The sequence below is a fragment of the Platichthys flesus genome, chromosome 23, assembly GCF_949316205.1.
Source record: "Platichthys flesus chromosome 23, fPlaFle2.1, whole genome shotgun sequence".
In the NCBI taxonomy this organism is placed as follows: Eukaryota; Metazoa; Chordata; class Actinopteri; order Pleuronectiformes; family Pleuronectidae; genus Platichthys; species Platichthys flesus.
The window spans coordinates 10,257,428-10,277,755 of record NC_084967.1 but is presented as its reverse complement, the minus strand read 5'-3'; the positions used below and the strand labels follow the sequence as shown (position 1 = coordinate 10,277,755).

General features: G+C 42.7%; 1 protein-coding gene across 1 annotated transcript; it reads right to left on the bottom strand.

Moving 5' to 3' along the window:
• Nucleotides 1-26: 26 nt before the first annotated feature.
• Nucleotides 27-13,608, bottom strand: nudt4b (nudix (nucleoside diphosphate linked moiety X)-type motif 4b). The gene is made up of 5 exons (XM_062383077.1): nt 13,090-13,608; nt 6,019-6,129; nt 4,286-4,330; nt 3,771-3,858; nt 27-3,042 (listed from the first exon to the last, which is right to left on the bottom strand). Exons 1-5 carry the CDS (start codon nt 13,183-13,185, stop codon nt 2,822-2,824), a joined length of 561 nt encoding a protein of 186 aa, XP_062239061.1. The 5' UTR covers nt 13,186-13,608; the 3' UTR covers nt 27-2,821.
• Between the last annotated feature and the right edge of the window lie 6,720 nt (nt 13,609-20,328).

Genomic DNA, 20,328 nt, shown 5'->3' with positions numbered 1-20,328 from the left:
AAATAAAGGCTCAACAGGTGCATTCGTTGTTGTTTTTTTTCCCTTTAATGCATTTTGTTTTCTCAAAAACAATCTTTCCAGTCCAGCTCCTGAAATCACTTTTCACATTAATCGTCTCTGTGCATAATATTCACAAAAACAAACAGTGACGTGTCTGTAACTCACTTTGATTCACATTGTCGTGACATCACAACGTGTTTCGGAAAACATTCAAGGAGTCTGAATCCACAACAGAACAGTCCTGTCATGAACCAGCTGTTTAACATTTTCGTTTTCAAACACATGTACACTGAGGGACTCTCCTCCATATTGTCATGTTTAACCCATCACGAGATCAACACAGCGTCACACAGCATTTCCACAGGAGGAGAAAGAAAGTGTTTCTTATTTGTAAAGCAGCAAAACATCAAGATTAAAGGGTGTGAGTTCAATTTAAGTTGATTTAAATCACATGAAAATGGTGAATGGGGTAAAGAATACTCTTAATACTTTAATTTCAATCATATCATATCAAATGATGTTGAAGATCTTATTTCACAGACGGGTTGATGTACAGGTCTGAAAAATGCAACTTTCCCCCATCTGTCCATTTATATTGTTTTCATTTGGCACATCATATTTCACATTCATCTTTCCACAATTCATACATCACACACACACAAACACACATTGAGGTTTAAGGTGTTTTTTTTTAACCGTTGATAAACCCTAACATTGATTTTAACTGAATTGGCAAATCCGAGCTGCGGATAAGATGATAGAGCGGTGAATTCTGTGGAGGGCAAAGAGCGACGAGACAAGTTTGTGCAGCTCGGAAGGTGTCGGGTCTCTGCTCCAATCAAAGAGTCTGGATAAACGTTTGTGAAAAAGTGAAAACTGTTTTTTTCATTTTCTCACCAAAACCTTCACAATATTAGAGTTATTTCCATGCTCATTAATGCTAAGATTTGTTTACTTGCTTGGCCACAACAAAGAAAAAACGTAATCATCCTGATGCTTATTTAAAAAAAACATTTCCTCACCTAAAGGGTACATTTTCACCCAAATTTACTGCTGTGTTCATTCCGAATTAACCTCTTGATTCATTACGGACGACCACATGAAAAACACCAAATCACGTTTTAACAATGCATCAATTCCAACATCTCCATTTCACAATAACACAACAAGTGACCAAATTTCCGTATATCCTAAACCTGTGGCACGTTGTTGCAGATACAAACATCCTTGTTCTGTAAATAATCAGTGAGCTTTTTCTGCACGTCTTCCCGTCATCCTTTGTACATCGTTTAAAAAATATAGAAAATGTTAAGAGAACATTTTTCATTCAGGTTAAAAACACGAGGTTTCTCTGCAAAGCTATTTACAAATCTCTGTGTGGTCAGTCGTCATTCAGCAGAATATTTCAGAGGGAGGATCTGTGACTGTGAAGAGGCAGCAGGAAACATGATGCAGTCGTTTATGCGGGACGTGGACATCATGGAACTGTTTGTTTACACAGAAACAGAAAAGATTTAAGTGAAAGCTGCGTTACCTTTTTATTTATGAACCAATAAAAACTGAGGTGATGGTTTGAGAACTGGGATGCAGATATGGTGATGAACATTCTTCACCCTTTTCCACTAATAGATAAAAAAACTATCAGATGAGTTAACTGCAGCTGTAGACTTAAATTATCATAGACAGAAACAATCATACTGTACATCGTGTTATCTGGTGGTCGCTCTGACCAAATTGCATTCCAGCACTGTGAAACAATAAAACTGATAAACATAGTTTTTTTTTTGAAAGACACAAAAGTGAATCTGCATTATTTTGCATTCAAGGTTTAAAAGAAATGCTCTTTTTGTACAAACGCAGTTGAAGGGAACTCGTTTGTCATCAAGGCAGCACAGACAGCAACAGCCGAGGCAAAGATCTTCTCCGCATTGTGAAATCCTTTCACTCTGACGACGTGGGAAACGCCGATGTAAAGGTATGCGCCCTGAGGCAGACACCGGGGTTTGTTGGATCAGTCAAGGTCAGCTGACGTGAGATTCAGAGGCCTCGGGTAAAGCTGAACTACAAACACACAACATGTGAGAACTTTCACTCTATTTTATCGCTATCACTTGGGGCTTTGAAAAGCAATGTTTGGACACGGGATAATAATTTTTCGAGGCCAGGTAACTTAACAACAAATGCATTTAATGAATGATCTAATGGAGAGAAGAAATCCCACTTGGCATAAAAGATTCAAAAGAGGAGATTCTCGAATCACATCAGTGCTCAGGGTGTTTTTTGTAAAGTTATATCTGTGTAGTAAAATCTGATATTTGGTTGTTATCATCACTGGTAGATGATGAAGACATTATTCAGTCTCCCCCCCTCCCCACATGGACATGCTCTGGGGTCATCCCCCTCCTTTTCTCATTCACTAGAGAGCAAATCTACTAAAGAAAATAAAAAACGAGCGTTAGTGAAATAAGAACAACATTCATACAAAGTTTCAGTAAGGCATTCCTTCACCAGCTCAGTCATGCCAGCAGAGTCTGCAGCTTCCTCCACAGCGACGGCTCATCAAAGGTTTCTTCCATTCGCCGTTTTACTGTCCCGGCTTCTCCGCCTGCTTCTGCTCAGTTACACGAGTCTTGAACACAAGCCTTTTAACACAGCTCTGGCGAATGGCTTTGGTCTGTCCTGCAGCTAAGACTAGAATTTATACATACAAGAGAGCCGTGACTCTGAAAAGTCATTAGATTCATGCAAGACTGTACAGACTTTCAGTAAACTGTCCAAGCTGGACAGGAAAACGGAAAATAAAAGAGGTGGAGGTGCAGTCCTATCTGCAGGAGGAGCCCAGCACGCTGCCCGTCGAGGGCGTGTTGGCGGTGGCGCTGTAATGGGGGAAGTTGTCGTTGGGCTGCGGGCTGGGAAGGATGGAGTTCCCGTTGGTCGGGGAGCAGCTGAGTTGGAGCCTCCGCAGGTAATCTGCGTGGACGGGTTTGTGGCTCTGCAGCACTTTGATGGCCTCCTCCACGGTGAACCACTCCCGCTTACGGCCTGTGGAGGGCGACAGAGATTCACGCATGAGTCAGAGGAAGCGTTTAGCTCAGATCTTCCATGTATACCCACTGATAAATTATACATTTAATGTTGTGCATTAATAACTGCACAGATTATCTATAAAACAATTTATAGAAATAAGTGAAGTTCAGAGCTTTGTGTGCTTTGTGTGGCGATGGGCTGAAATATTTTGCAGTAAAATGCCACAAGAGGCAGCTTATTGGTTGGTTTGTCAGATTCAAAAGGTTAATTAAAGAAAATTGAAAGTGGAGAAGACAAACACACACACGCACATACAAAAATGCATGTGTGTACATATATAAACCTACAAATGTTGCGTGCATGAACAAAAATAGATGGCACACGTGTTATTACATTTCAAAACAAGACACCAGCAGATACAGCAGACTACGGGTCAGATTTAAGCTGCTTCCCACTGAGCTCATGACAAACTGAGGCTGGATTTTGCCTGCCGGGCCGCCAACGGCTCCGATACACTGCAGCCCGAGAAATGTTTCAGCGAAGATCAGTGGCCTAGATGTATATGCACCTGTTGTCACTGCATACCCCAGTGCCCTTAGTTGACTGCATGGGGCAAAGCAGCTTCTCCATACTTATAAAAAGATAAGCACCTAAGCAGAGCAAGTGTACACACACACACAAAAACACACACAAAACAGTAAGAACAACTGCATCTGCAACAGTGATGAGGAGGGGAACTGCACCTATGTTGACAGAGTCCTCCCAGGCCTCCAGGGTTTCTGTCACAGTCAACACGTACACATACGTCCGATGTTTCCGATCCTGGTTTTGCTTTAGAGACGAAAAATAAAGGAAACTATATTAAGCAACGATGATACAAAACACGTGAGGTTTGACAGGAGAGTCTTCACGCCTGCGTTGTTTTTATCTTTTGTGCATTTCTCAGAGAATAACTCAAGGATCTTGATTACTTTTTAAATCCGGCAGGTTTAGTGGACAGATATTTGTGAGTGTGTGGAATTTGATGCAGATCCAAATAAAAATGGGTATCGTGAAACATATTTAAACATGGTTTCATAAGGGGGCTTCCGGGACTTATGTTCGTATTTAATGTATTGTAAGGTGCCCATGGGTGTTTAGAAAGGTATCAAAATGATCAATACTAATATCCCAATAGTGCATATAAACTTTAAATTGAAAAGGTACCCATTTTATATGCTAATTTGTGCACTTAAATACACACATGGGAAATGCTTACCTCGAATACACCGAGCAGACGTCCGAGCTTTCCTTTCACACCAGCCTGAAAAAAGAAAAGATAAAACATGAAAATAATGCAATGTTGGTTCTCTTCTGTTGAGGACACTTCACGTTGAGGACACTTCATTGTGGACTCACAACAACAACAAAACGATGAATAGAGTATGAAAACAATAGAAAAACAGCACTCAAACCACAGGCTATAATCAGAGTTCACACAATGGGCATTGTGTTGTATTGCATTTCAATGTTTTAAAGAACGCCGAGTCCACCTCCTGTGAACTGAGCTCAAGTGTAAACTCCCAGGCTTTGTTTTGATACGAAAAAATACTGGACTTGCCTGACAAACAATCACTGGAGCATGAGAATGTTCAGAAGTAAACCGTGGAATAAATCCAAGTGTTTGAGAAATTGTTAGATTTCATTTTTTGTCCGATGTGGCCTCCTCACAGCTGCTTTGGTTTCGTAGAAACTGCCGGTCAAGCTACAAATGTTGTTCCTCTTAAAGTTGTCACAGTGTCTCTACGGAGCCATATGTGTTTCAGACTTTTCATCCCATATAAAAATGGACGATGCACTTCGACTACCTCCCACTATCCAGAAATGAAGCCTAAATATCCCGGAGTCAGAGTCTGCGCAGTGCCTATTAGGAGATGTAGTGTCGGTAGCCATGCTCAACCAATCGTGAGACTGTCTCAGCTGTCAACTATGATGTTTCACCTCCTTTTTATACAAAATAACCAATTAAAACCAACGGGAAAATGAGCACTTGAACAAACCATCCATCAGGGGGCGATAGAGACCCTTTGGCTTCACTTTTGGGGAACAGTGACGTCACTCTTTATATGCATTCTATAGCTTTGTCTCAAATCAGGGGCTGCGTCTTTCAGAGGCTGTCTCATTTTGGTTCGGACTTCGCAGTCTAAGAAGGAGACAGTCCTCGTGGGCCTGGTAGACCAGAGTCCTCCGAAGGATGCAGCCCCTGAATTGAGACACAGCTTGTGTTCCAGACTGGTTTGATGAGATAACGTCGTTAAGAAGAGCTTAAGGACATCGTATAATAATAGCTGTCATTAGCAATCATCTGAATTTTTTTCCCTGGATAATAACCCTGGCATGACTCCTGAAAGAGCATCATCATGGAAATGCAATAATGTCTCTAAGATTTGTTTTATGAAGTCAGATGCACTTCACAGGATTCAAATTACTGTCACGACACATGACATCTGTCCTTTCCCCCTCTCAGCATACTTCACAAGTGTCACTCTGTGCCACCGATGTGTCCGGTGGACTTGAGTGCAGCCTGTGTGACTGCACAGGAATCCAGCGAGGAGCCAAGTTTAGATCGCTGACGTGGCTGAGAACACAAGGTCCTCCACCGGCTGGACCTCTGGAATACCAGCGAGCTGCTCATTCCCCCGGCCACTGACACCCTGACACCCTGGCCCTTCAAAAAATCTCACCCTTAGCATGCGCTCTGCTGTAACGCTACACACAGGTCTATCTCTGGTAATTTCAGCCGGTTTTATATGACTGGAAATCTGTAGCAAAGGGCAAGAGGGAGTCACGTGGGGACGGTTGATATCGGATCAAAATTAGCACAAATATCTTTCCTTGTCCAAAACGTTGCATGTTAAATGTCCTCAGCCGCCGTGTGCTGTCTCAAATGATTTGATGATAAACACATGACCCACGATAACGATATTATCAGGATAAAGTGACTCTATTCACCTCCTCGAACACCTCTCGCACAGCGGCACCACACGGCTCCTCCTCCGGCTCCATCCCTCCTCCGGGGACGATCCACTGCTCCGGGTGTCGACTGCTGCTGACCAACAGAACCTGTTGAAGAAAGAAAACAAACAACATCAGCAGCCATAGAGCCTGGTTTTAATCGTTCTCTTAGCCGAGAATGTGCGCCTCACATGAAATCCCAACCTTTAGAAAAGAGGAATCTGTTCTCACACCCAAGTGTTGATTCCGATTTGCTTCAGTGACTTCACTGCCTTGACGTTTTGTATCATATTGAAACTGATCACTTTGAAATGGGACTGAACCCTTTGACTATCCGGAGTCAGGTCTCATGGAGAGATGATTGATGACTGCTGCTGCCTCTGCTGTCTATTCTGTGCTGTCTCTTAACTCTACCACAGCATCCACATCGTCCCATTGAACATTTGATTCTGACGACTATCGCACACCAACAGTGATCACAGTAACAGATGTTCAATTCCAAATGTTCTGAGGCCACAGCGTATGTTCACTATACTTATTTGGGTCTGTTGATGCAGCTCAATCAAAGCCAGTAGCGAAGCAGCTCCAACTTTACCCCCCCCCCTCCCGTAAACCCGATACGCGTGGATCAGATGTGCCTGTGTCGGCAGGTTCCGGCCGTATCCGTACAGCGAAGCAATCACAACAGACACAAGTGCACCAGCTGTAAACATTATCACATTGGCACAGAGCGAATCAATCATCATTAAGGCTCAGCCCGTGACAGCACGCAGGTCATAACGACATCAACACCGACACGGGGAGAAACAATGGAGCGGTTCGTTTGCATTGAGTTGCACTCTCTCAACCCTGCAGCATTTAATTTGCCACATTTGGTGCTTTTTTTGCTTTTCAATCTGACACAGACACACAAAGAATGGGCCACCACATAGGGCAAAGAATAGAGACATTGTAAGCACCGCAGGAGCAGCCGCGTCTCGCTCGAGGACACGTGTTTCTCTCGTCTTTCTCTCATGATCACATCAATGTCTCTCGTGAATCTTAGTCATCCCAGAAATCCTCCTCCACGACAGGCAGAAAATGTAAATATACGTCATTAAAAAGGAGAAAGGTGCGTTAAGCAGATTGCGCGACAGATGGTGACATCATCTTCTGCCAACCCTCCGATCACAATATCTAGTAATCTGCCAGAGGAGTTAACCTGTCACTTGATCCTGACTCTGTTTTGCCTTCTTCAGGTTCTCTAATGGGATTGTGGGACCAGAGGCCTTCTGGGGCTTCTCTCTAAAGGGCTGTGTGCCAAACCGGTTGGCATGCTTGGAGGGGGGCCCCTTGAGAGCGGGCGCTGTCGACTGCTGCCTTTCTCCCGTGCCCGACTCAGCCCTCTGCGTGTTCCCAGATGATATAGGTGAGGAAGAAGGGCGGGAGGGGGACAGGCTGGAAGTCCAAGTATGACGATGTGGATTAAGTGTGAGCACCTGCAAACATTTTAACACACACAAACAAAATCGGTGTCAATCCTACACAACAGGTGCAGGTCATAAAAGGGGCCCTCTGGTTTAAAGGAGTGTAATTTACGGTAACTGTAAAAGCGGTTCTAGTGCGGTATAGGACGTCTTCTCAGCAGAGTGTTAACTGGGAGTAAGGTGCAAAGTTAAACCTGCTGGAGAATCAGCCCTTTGAGAAGAGCTAACTGAACTTCACTCCTTTAATCACAATCTGAGAATTTAATATAAAAGTACAGAAAAATGTGACTCTTATCCAGGAATTTGTGTGCCACATCTGACAAGGGTTTATTTGTCCCCCCGTCCCCTGCCAAACGTCTGTTTTCATATTGGGCTATTTATTGTGTGAAGTACTTCCACGCAGGATGAGCTATTTCAGTGCCATTGCATAATGAAAGATTCATTCATTCTTTGTGCTCGGGTCTTGTTGGGGCAGATTTCACAGCACACACACACACAGCGGCCCCGGCTGTCTGATTGTGTGTTGTCTGTTTGCTGAGCAGCGGCCAACGAGGCTTAAAGGAGGGATCGCTGGTGTCGACGTGGTCAGAGCCGACAGAGAGGGTTGTGTACAATACAAAAGCTGAAGAGCTTCCAGGGCAGGGGGGACAAAGTGGATTTCTGCTCTGCTTGTTCCATTTTTATCTATTGGTTGTCGTCTGTCCTCAGAACACAGTGCAGGCCACATTAAGATTTTGTTTTATTGCATTTAGGAATGTAGACCAGTGAATCAACATACTACAAACTGTATATAATTAAGATTTTGTTGCCTCATGTGCTACTTGGCTGGGAGGGAGAAGCCGGAGTTTGGTGCTGCCCTTGAGCACTGAGTCATATAAAACAATTCCCTGATATTTAAAAAGAAAGTAATAACAATAACTCAGTTGTATTAAATTCTGTTAAATTTGGTAATCTACCTTAAAATCCTTCCAAGCCCGACCTGGCAACTGTCAAACTACCCTGGGGGAAGGACCCCTTGTTGGCGATCACTGGCGCATAATGATCAACACCCCGGATTTAACTCTGGTTTGAAAGCGTGATGAAAAACCAAAACAAAATAACTCACACAGTCATGACAGCTTGGTCAACAGTCAGCTGACAGATGACCTTTGAGTGCAGGTAAAAAAATAAAAAAGCTATATTTAGGCAGAGGACCCCCAGAGGGAATGCTGCAGAGTTTCCTGGCTAGTTTGCAACTCACACCACTTCCGAGGGGCCCCCATTGTAAATAGAGGAGGGCCAATTCTGGGGCAACCTGCAGTAAATCTGTGCAGTGACAAACGCTATAGAGACACACAGGACACATCAAGCACTGGCTGGGCTCTCTGGGATCTGAAACTTAAACACAAAGCCACACACGAACTGATTTAAAATGAGAAAAATCAGTCACTTTAACCCAGTTTCTTAGTTTGAGACATCAGACCTGCCACTGGTAGTAAATCACCACCAGCAGTTATGACAGCAGGTCCTCTGGCAAGGCCTCAATCATAGACAGCAGGCAGAAATATTCTGGAGGACATTAACACCTCCCTTCCCCGCAGAGGAACGCTTGTAGCTGTCAAATAAGGAAGGCTCCAAATGCCAAGCCAGGGCCCGCTGCTGGGAGGAGGGAGCGAGGGACACAATCTACAGTCGTTCACTCGCTGCTGCGCTATCAACAGATAAGACGAGTGCTAAAGAGTGAGAGAGACCGAATGCCTCAATTTCTGATGTTACAGTGAAGCATCCACTCAATCTGATAACCCCCCCCCCCCCGTTTCCAGTTTGACATTATTAACAATCTGCTGCAGCGACCTTCAAAACTGAGCCCCCCTCATAAACATGGAGGTCGTTGCTAGAAATGCCGTCTCCGTCAGAGGTATCCGTTCATCGCTCTCATTTGATGCACAAGCTCAATTCATTTGAAAACAAAAAAGATATGTAACTTCAGCCACGAGGGGTTTCTTCAATCGAAACAACAAAGCAACCTGTAGTTGAATGAAGCAGCGTGGGATCATGGGAGTTGCTGTCTTCACCACCAGTGCCAGTGAAAATATACATGATGTAAATGATGTTCAGGGATGAGGATATGTAATTAAGTTGTATTAAAGTTATATGAAAAACAACTGTGTGATTGTCCTTCTTAATGCGCATATGGGAAAAATGTCAAACCAATATGTAAAATAGGTCTAGTTGTCTTTAGACACATTTTACAAAAAAAAAAAAAAAAAAACTAACCTTACTTTTTCAAATTGTTGCTATAAAAATATTGACTCTAAATTCATACAGGCAACTTTGGGTTGTAATCTGAGTTTGTGATGAAATCATTGACACGCCCACCAGTTTGTGGCACAACGTATTTAATTACCGACTACTACAACCTATCACAACCTCTATCCTGATGGAAAATAATTAAAGAAGCACTCTTGGCCCACAGGCCCCACATGCTGTTTAACTCAGGTGGCCCCTGCTCAGTTACCACTGTTGTCCCTGTGCACTGTCAGGTTGCTGTCTTCCCTTGTTAGGAGTTTAATTGCTGTCAGGGCAGCTCGCCCCCAGGGCTCAGCTTTCACCTTTCCTCTCCAAAACAAAACACTCCGGCAGCACGTCCGACTCTCCTTCACCGCAGATGTGTCTCCGGTGTCTGTGGAACTGATTGTATGTACGGTATGTGTTTAACGTATGAATTAAATCACACAAAGCTGAACATCTCAGGCTTTTGTAAGTTTAAGCTGATCCCGTATCACTGACGATCACAATCAGAGCAGCAGATTGCTTCTTCGAACAGTCATCTCTGGGAATGCGTGAGCAAACATGCTCGTCAGAGCCGGAAAATCCTGAGGTTGATGGTCACACCTACACACGTCTGTTGTCACAATACTCTCTGACTGTCCTTTCCTTTAATTATAATTTTTGGAATTGTACCAACAAGTTCTGAGTTAAGGGTGCAGAGACGCATGTGCACAGTTTTTATAACAACGGAAATGAAATCAAGAGACAAATCTCTACTGTTATAGCATTTCATGGCCAGACATAACGATGACATAACATGCTGTGCACATGTAGGCAAGCACTGAACAGACATGCTTGTGTGTCTATATCTTCATATCAGTGTGTTGTCCAGGAAAACACAGAAGGGCAGAGACGGAGCTCGTTGTGCCTTTCTAGTGACACTCAGACTGCCTCTACAATATATTGTGTAACAGTTTGTATACTCCACACTCAAACATGAGGCTAAATTTAGACTGGCAAGTGTTTGCCACAATAAAAGAGATATGCTAGGGACTTGTTTTGACATAAACATGACACTTACTGCAGAAAGGTAACCAAAGTCATAGTTCAAAGTCGTTAACAGGCTCTAGATAGACCATCTTATGTGTGGCTCGCTTCACCTTTTGCATTTTCAGCAAAAGCATGTTAATATTTTCAGATTTTATCATTTGAGTTTATGGATTCTGTCATTTAAGAAAGTTCTTTTCCGAGTGCTATTTTTTCCAGTAAGCTCTGTTTCTATTTGATGCTATAAGAAAACGGAAGGAAAGCGTCATGATTGACAGCTGGGACTGGATCATGATTGGTCCAACACATCGGCCGGACCTCACAACCATAACACCAATGCACAAGATGTTGGCGTTCACATCCAGGATACTTTGGCTTCATTTCTGGACTGTGGGAGGAAGTGGAGACGCTTATACAGGTATACAGTCTATGCAGTGAATGTTGATTATTACGTTATGTGACATGTAACAATATCTCATATCACATCTGATGTATTCCTTATTATGTCCTGGGCTGGAAAACCAGACTGAAGGCAAAGGAGATTATTTTTCATTTGTACAAATTCTGATACCAGACATTTATTGACATGGTGCTGGTCCCTTTAAATCCGCCAACATGATTCAGCGCCACTGCCGCATCCCGGCGGTGGAGCTGAATGGACGAAGCTTGTTTCTGGACGTAAACAAAGTCGTGATGATCAAATGCATTAATGTGACTCGACCTCTGACATTTATCTTTCATATCTGTCGATGATGCAGCAGCTGTTAGAAGGAAACGTACATCACAGCGCCTCGCCCCCCTCCCTGCTCTCCACCTCAAGCTCGCCTCATGCTAACAGGAAGTGCAGCGAGCACACATCTTCAAAATAAGAGCGTTAGACCGAAGTTGAGTGAGATAATTACACAACTTGCTGGAATGACATCACGCACTCATAACACACTATTTGTCCGCAAACAGACAGCGTGGCTTGGCAGAAACCTAAGAAAAGACCCTGAAGAAGTCAGGAAATGGAGAAGACACAGACACAAGCAGTAGAACACACTGTGCTGCTTAAGTAGTGTATGTAAACACCTTGTTAAAATATAAACACCTTGTTCAAATATAAAAACACATTTGGAAGGAATTAAAAAATAAATAGGACACTGCCCCATATTCCAAAGGATGACACAGAAGGACCCTTCATTCAGTTTGAAGTGTGTGGTTTTAGTTGCCAAACAGACACACAAATCTGTAAATACATATTGCGTCATCATTATCTTGGTGCCACCGTCTGAATTTTTTTTTCTGGCTGGACAATAAAATGATATCAGCAATGATCACAGTCTTGTATTCATTAATTGCAATATAGAAAAAAGTTAAATAAGTATTGACATAATGCTTGTGCACAATGAGGAGGTGCAACTCATAATTGATCTACTTCAGATTTGTTGTAACGTGTTCTTCATACTCTGCTAAAAAAGAAGAGTTTAAAACCACAACCTTGTCTTGGAAGAAACAACTCTTTAATTCCATTATGTATCTTCATAGTTGTTTCGTTTAGGTTTTTTTTACATTATTACTGTTAAACAGATTGCTTTTGATTTGGCAAGACGTGTAAATGCCACACGAATAAAGCTTATCGTATTGATCAGGTCGAGAAAAGGGTTGGACAATGTTGCCGAGAAACACATCCTAACAAAAACAATTATGTCAGGCAATGTCACCTTGTTATTTCTTTGTATTTCAAAGAGTACTTTTAACTCTTGGGGGAGGGTTGTGGGTTTTAAACTCTTCTTTATGGTCAAACACTGGACAAAATGTTCGAATACAAGGACTGGAACACTTTGAATCTTTACTATACTGCAAATGATGCATATTATATTGTGATGATTACTGATAATGCTTATTTCCTCAGTTTCAGAGAGGGGGCCCTCAGTCAGAGAGAGAGAGGGGGGGGGGGGGGGCTTTCATTTTGAAAGTCAGGACCTCCACTCCTGCGTTGCTAAGCGAAGCTGCCTTGACAACGGTCGTTTTCCTCTTTTTTTCTCGACGTGCTCCTGAAACTAGCCTGAACTGGATGGCCCGAGGCGCATCACCGACACGACCAGCGGCAGCACGGACACACAACACACACACACACACTCAAATACACAGAGCAGCACAATGACCCACACAAATCACAACTCCCATGTTTCATTAAAGAATGTGGTCTTTTGGGATTTATCCACACCCTCCTGCTGTGTGAATGACTGGAGTTGGAGGGGGGGTTCTACAGGCCACACTCACACGCACACACACACGGGGGGGGGGGGGGGGTCTCTCCTACCTCCTCCTCACGATCATTCTTGAAGCACAGACACGCCGCCCGCCTCTTGAAGCCCTCGCCGTCGTACGTCCTGGTCTGGTTCGGCTTGAGCTTCATCCTGGGCCCGCTGCACCCGGCGGCCTCCTCCGACTGGAACCGGCGACAACAAGCGAGGAAGAGGAGGCAGAAGGACGCGAGGAAGAAGCGAGGAAGAAGAAGACGAAGGGAGGAGGAGGAGGAAGGTTCCGACGACTTAACAGCGGAGCCGCCGCATCGCCGCCGCCGCTTCTTCTTCTTCTTCTCCTCCTCTCTGCATCCGCGGTCCGGGTTGCTCGGTCCTAAGAGGAGGGGGAATGGTGGATGTGTCTCAGCCGGAGAGGTTAATCCAAGGTGCGGGTCTGGGGGTCCTGGGTGTGCGGGAGTCTGAGCAGGGGGGTGTGAGCGCGCAGGTCCCGCACACAGGCGTCTTATGTCGGCTCCGGGCTCCGCCGCGGCTTCGGTACAATGAAGCGGCTCCACACACGCAGCACTCCTCTCAACCAGGAGCCCGCTCATTGGCTGCGGCCAACTCGGGGGGGCGGGCCCACGGCTGCTGGCCAAAACACCGAGAATAAACAAACGCGTAATTTAGCGCAGGGACAGAAAAAGAAGTTCTACAACGATCTTTACTGAACTAACTGAACTCATGTACTTATACAAGTGTAGCCCTGCTCTTATACGTTTAATCATGGGTTTGTTTTATTTCATTACACACATACCTGTACTTCTAAGCATTAACACACAAACACTCTGTTTTGTGTTTTTATATATGTTCGTGTACCAATCTTTATATGTGCTGTCAACATTATCTCTTTTTCATTTCACATCTTCTACATTACTAGTCTTGTATTTTAAGTTAGACTCTTTCACTGTTTTTCAAATAATCTGTACCATAGTTTTACAAGCTATGTTAGTCTTTAATGCACAACTTTGCATAGCTTCAGTTATTATTTATATTTGTCTTCAATACTGTGCTCGGGTACTTGTGTCTTTCAATCACCTTATACTTAAAATATCGTATTGTCAATATCTCCATAAGCACATGCTTCTTTACAGTGACAGCTTTCTAGTAGTTCTGGTAGCTATATATGTTCATCTCACTACAGCTAACTTATTCTTGACTCATTTTATTATTCTGATGCTCGTGTGTTTGATGGTTTTATTTGCTACTGGACGCCTACATTTCCCCCGGGATCAATAAAGTATCTACCTGGGTTTTATTGATTAAAAAAAGTAATTTGTGTTGGTTTCCAGCAGCAGACGGACATGACACCTATACCTGTTTTATTGCAACATCATTAGATGATTAAGAGCGAAGGGTCAGTGTGTACTCAGTGTCAGCAGCATGAGGATCTATAGGTAGAGCCACACTTAGATAAATCGGGTTGTGAGATGAGTAATGAGACAAGAGGGAAGAAAAAAGCTAAGTTCTTCACAATTACAGAATTTATTTTGTAGTTTTTTGGCTGGAAAATATTAGATGACGCTATTGAGTTTGAATATGTTTAATCTGACTATAATTCAAATTTTCAAAGTGAGTAAGTGGGACACATCAAGGAAGATACAGAAAGTAACATAAGTACATTTTTCAGATATAACATCCTTTATGCAATTTTAGGTTGTTTAAGTTGAGATTCAATACTTTTTCCACAGCTGACATTTGGACACATCACAGTGAGAAAAGCACAGGTGTGAATGATAAAATAAAACATGGCTGGAGTCTCCTTAGATGCGTTACAGTAAAGCGTCCTGGTATTGTTAGTGCTGCTCTTCTGCGCTTACAGTCAAAACATAAATAGAACAGAGCTATTGTTCATGTCATTGGCAACACCAGGGCTTTTCCTACTCTAACGGCTCAAAATATCTGCTTTGAAAAAGATCTGCATGGAAACGGACGATCGTGGGTTCGATTCCTTCACATGTAGCCCCCACCTTGATCTGCCTTGATGTCTCAGTGATGTAGGAATCCCCCAATTCTGAAATGAAACCTCTAAAAACCATCAAAAATCTTTAAAATGCCCTCTTATATCATAATCCACCAGACTGAAAAGTTAAGTCTGGGGCTCAGCTCGACAAACAAAACAAACCCTGCCGTAATCTCATGTATTCAGTCAGTTGTGGCATTTTTATTGCACTTTTACAGCAGTTTTTTAATAAGAGAGATTAATGATTCAAGTTCCACCTTAAATATAAACACATGTAACACACGTCTGTGTCATGGTGTTTGCTAAAGGTATGTGGTGTGTCATGTTTTTAGGAGCCAAGCATGTTGAAAGAGTCCAGCGGTTCTTTCAATCGAGCACCTTGAAAATTCGATTTTATTGCGTTTTGAGGGGAGTTCAACTGGGAGGACTTTGGCAAAAAATGATAAACATCACGTACTACATGTCCAGCAGTCAATGGGCCAATTACATTGATTCCAGTGTGTTGAGAAATCAACCCGCAACTCCCATCTTCCAGTGAATACGCATCACATTTGAGATTATTTTTGAAAAGTGGGTTACATCCAGTCAATGTGGAAACAAAAGGGAACCAGTTTTTTACACAAAAACATATTCTGACTGAAATAATTAAGGTTTATGAAAGTCCAGGTCAAAGGTCACTGTGTTGTAATACAGTGGGGAGGTGTCTCTGTGAATAAGCACCACTCCTGTCTGAACACATAATGCAAAATCTGTCTCATGTCACATCTGAAGGCGGTTCCCACTCATGTTAAACCCTATATGATGTAAGGTGAATGGATAATGCCATCCCTTCCCTTTGTAACTATACTCGGAAGTGGGGTTATTTTCGGGGCAGTTGGTGTAATTCATTAACAGATTCAGTTGTTTCAATGATCTAATTCCTAAAAGGCATGGGATAGATGATTCAATTAGTTTTATGGCGACATAGTAAAGATGTACTTTGTCTAAGGGGGGGGGGGGGGGGGACGACACTCAGTTCACCTGTGACCTGCAGGTTAAACGGATGATCCACATGCTGATAACATCACAAACAAAGTGTCCTCAAGCAGACAAGGACGTGTCAAAGAGTATGTTTGATCAAAGTGTTTTCAAGTGTTGTTGCCACTGATTCCTGACTGAGGCCATAGTGGATAATATAGGCAAAATGTGGAATATAATATTTTTGGAAAAGTTATTTTAGTTATGTTTGCAGCATGGATGGTAATGTCAGTTGTTTTTGCTGAAATAATCATGAAAATTTGTCCAGACATTCATTCATTCAGTAAATAACCCGACTGACTTTGATGATCCCGGACTTTCTCCTTAGCGCCACCTGCAGGTTGACATTAGTGATTTTGAGTGATGGGTTTTAAGAATTTCTAAAACGTCAGAAACCATGTTTGAGAAAAATGTATTTCACCTTTACATTGACTCTGCTCTCTGTCCCATCCACTAACATGGAGGAGACAGGATTTTTACTCATACTGCAGCAGGCCACCAGGGGGCACTCGAATCGCATTGGCTTCACTTTCTTTCATTCATTTAAAACAAAACAAGCTCTAGGAAATTGAGGCTTTGACGTGGCTGAACTGATGAGGTCATTTTCCCTCATTGCTCCCTGGTCTCACACATACAGCATCCGACACAAGTCATGCTATCATTTTAGATCCAGTGGTCATCACTCACATCTGTCAGGAGACAAAATGATCTCTCATTCAGGTCATCATGTTATTAAAGGTCATGAACTCCAGCATCATCATCTCGTTCTGATGATGATCTGATTACTAGACAGATATTCGCGGCACATTACAAATGTAGAATCTTTGCAATTGTGTATGTACAAATAGATAACACATGTATTGAGTTCATTATGAAGATGTACATTCAAACAGACTCATAATAAATATTCAAAATGATAAGAAACAATGAACAACATGAATTCCTATTTATAGCTCAGGTCACTGTACGGTTAAGGGAGTGAGAGGTAATTAAGTCCCAAATATGATTGATTGTATAAATGAGTCAGCAATTTTAAAGGATTGCAGTTTACTTTCAGTGTTGGGGAGGAATCTTGTGAAATCTACATTTTAATGGTATTCACATCTGATATATAACAGGTGATTAATAAAGTTGTATTGCTGCCAAGCAGGACAACAGATGCTCGGTCATGTTGTCACCTTAGTGGCATCAGTCACCTCACAGGAAAATGTATCTTTATGTCATCAATGTACTTGAAGTGGTTTATCATCATCTTCTCGCATAGCAGAGGAAGGAAATTAAAAGGGTCCCCCTTTTAGCCAAGGTGTGTGGGGAATAGAGGATCCAGTTTCTCCTGGCTCACATCGAGACAGATGGAGGGGACAGACAACGTAGACATGAACGTCTGCCTGTCACTGGCTTTATCAGGAGAGGCAGAGAACACCTGCTCTCTCACGGACATTTTGAACATATGGAAACTATCACACAAATACATATTTTCCAACCAGTTGACAGAGGGTTCCCCACACTCATCCACGGAGCCTTACCTGCCTCTTCATTTGCCTGTGAGTGGATCAGGGTGCAAACTCTTTATGCGTATAAAATCCTGAGCTGAGTCTCTTCTTTGACCTCGGCGCCGAGCTTTCAGACATGAGGCATGTGAGGGAAAGGCTACCTGCCAGAAAGGCAAAATTAGAGCCACAAAAAACTGAATTGCCTTTGGACACAAAAGATATGAATGTTCGAGAGAGCGACAATAAGGCTTTGTATCCTCCTAAATTTAGTCCATGAGTGTCATGCTGTAGCCATCAGGGTAATTTTAGACAGGGCCATCTGTTATTCTCGAAAGTCTCCATTATTAGACACTTGGGTTTAAAATTAAGCCTCAGAAAACTCCTGTGTATATTCACTGTGACACAGGACAATTGTTAGCAGGTATTAAGGGGTGAGTTGAGTGTCTTCACGGGATGGAGCTCGTCCATGACAGCCGGCGAAGGCTGCTAAGATGGATGTGAGCTGCTGTCACTGTTCCTCATGGAGCCAGTGACGTCTCTGCAAATGGTTGTATGCCCTCTGTCAAGTTTTTTTTATCCACTCAAGGCAGCAACAGAGGATTTAGAGAATCTGTGCCTCTCTGCCTTGTCCTGAGGATCTCGCTACTTTGATCAAAACCTTATATTTCAATATATCATCTGCTAAAATATAAATACTAACGTGTACAGCTTTAATTTATACACACAGTGAAGTTCAACAGTAGCACAGCAGCTATAAAGTCCTTCCTCAGCAGTGTAAGAGGCCTCTTTCCAGGCTGGGCCCTGTGAGATCACAGTGGAAAACAAGTCCCATCAACATCTCTCTTAACAGTTTATACAACAGAATAAATACAGGTCTCAAGGCTGCAGATGCAAGAATGACAATCACTTGGTTGTGAGAGCTGAAGGACACAGTGAGGGCTTGTTGGTGCATATATCAAAAACCTGTCATTACGATGGTCGAACATGAAATAGAGTCAGCAGGCGTAAACATCACTTAGGCATGAATTGTCTGGTGCAATCAGCGAGACAGGGTGAGGTAGGGTGGTGCCAATATTAGGTTTTGTTGTCTGCAGATTCATATAAAAAGAGAATAAAACACATACAACAAGAATATGTGTGTGGCTTTTATGCTTTTTATGCTATGAAAAATTCAAATTGAGCATGCAAGGCTCATGATGAATGAACAACTTTTTCTATGTGATGCCACCTTTAACTACTGCTGGTGAGACTGCTGAGGCTACCTGCGGGCAAAGGGTTCCTCTCACAATGATGCATCTGTCTCCTTGAGGTACAACAAAAAACACAGACACTCTATAATCATGTGAAGATTAGCTTAAAAGGGGCATAAACACAGCCAGACAGTGAGAGTGGGATTGCCAGAATGTGGGAAAGTAGTCTGAAAGAAAAAAGGCCTCACAGTGATGATGAGACACACACGAGGTCTGAAAAAGGTGTTGCTCACGCGCTTATTTCTAAGGTTTAGAAATGTGTTGACCGAAGAGCTGCCCTAGGGAACAAAGTGAAAAGATTACTCTTGTATGCAAAAAGACTGGAATAAACAGAGACATTTGAGAGCTCAAATATTTGCAGAATATTTGCATTCCTTTTCAATTTCATGATCCGCTATCAAACGTACAATATGTATCTTTCGCCACTAGGGGTCTCTCAATCAAAACCTAAACCGAATTACCTGGTTTGAAAAAAAATGCCCCCTTGCTAACAGGCTAGCACTGTGCTTCTCTTTCATCTTACGTTGTTTTTCCGAGACACTTTAGCAGAGGAATAAAAAAGCGACCAAAATGTAAAACGTCCAAGTACCATCACAAATTTGGTTCGAACATTGTTGGAAACATTTTGAATAATGTAAGTACACAATTCAACACAATATATAACATGTGTCCTCTTTTTCAGACCTTTTCTTCTTTTAAGTCCAAAGACATAGCTCGGGTGCACATGATTCAAAAAACCATAACAGGAAAAATCCTGTATGCTACAGAGCTTCACAAAGAGGCCGATTGTACCAAAACATTGTTTCAAGTAGGTGTCAAAAAAAAGGAAAACGGGCATGAACAGAAAATGCTCAGTTTGAGAGACCGTCATCAGTTGTTGGCACGAAAGCAAAGCCTGGAATAACCTGGGCCCAGGAAACAATCTGCCATTATGGTGTTCAGCGATATGTGATCTGACTTGCAGGAAATTATGTTGGATTAATTATATGAAAATCAATCTTTGAGTAAGTGTGGTTATTTTCCACTGATCAGCTTAGTGTGATCAGAAGGCCTATTTCCTTGCTGTAGTCATTTGCCCAAAGTAACTCAGAGGCCCTGCATAGATACTCAAGCAGAAATCATCCTAAAGGCCCTTTAAAGTATTGAGCACCGAGTCACTGACGTCATGAAGCATTTTTTCTTGAACACGATTTCTTAAGAATACTTAAAGGGAATTTCTTGAAATTTGGTGTTAAAATTGAATTGAAGGTAAGGATGACCTGATCCGACTTTGGTGGTCTGCGGTCAAAGGTTTTGACATTGTCACAAATCACCTTTACTTGTCTTCAACAGACGTCTGTTTAGAAGAGCAGTAAAAGAGCTCCACTGGCCCACCTCTACACATTCTACAACAGGACACTTGCTAAACTGAGCAGGTTCAGGTTTTCCATCGGACGGCTCCAGCGTGTACACTGCACCACGACTTGATGTGACCTAACGCAACCACAGTATTCACACTGCAGTAAAAAAATCCTCCCTGCGAAGACGTTTTCTGTA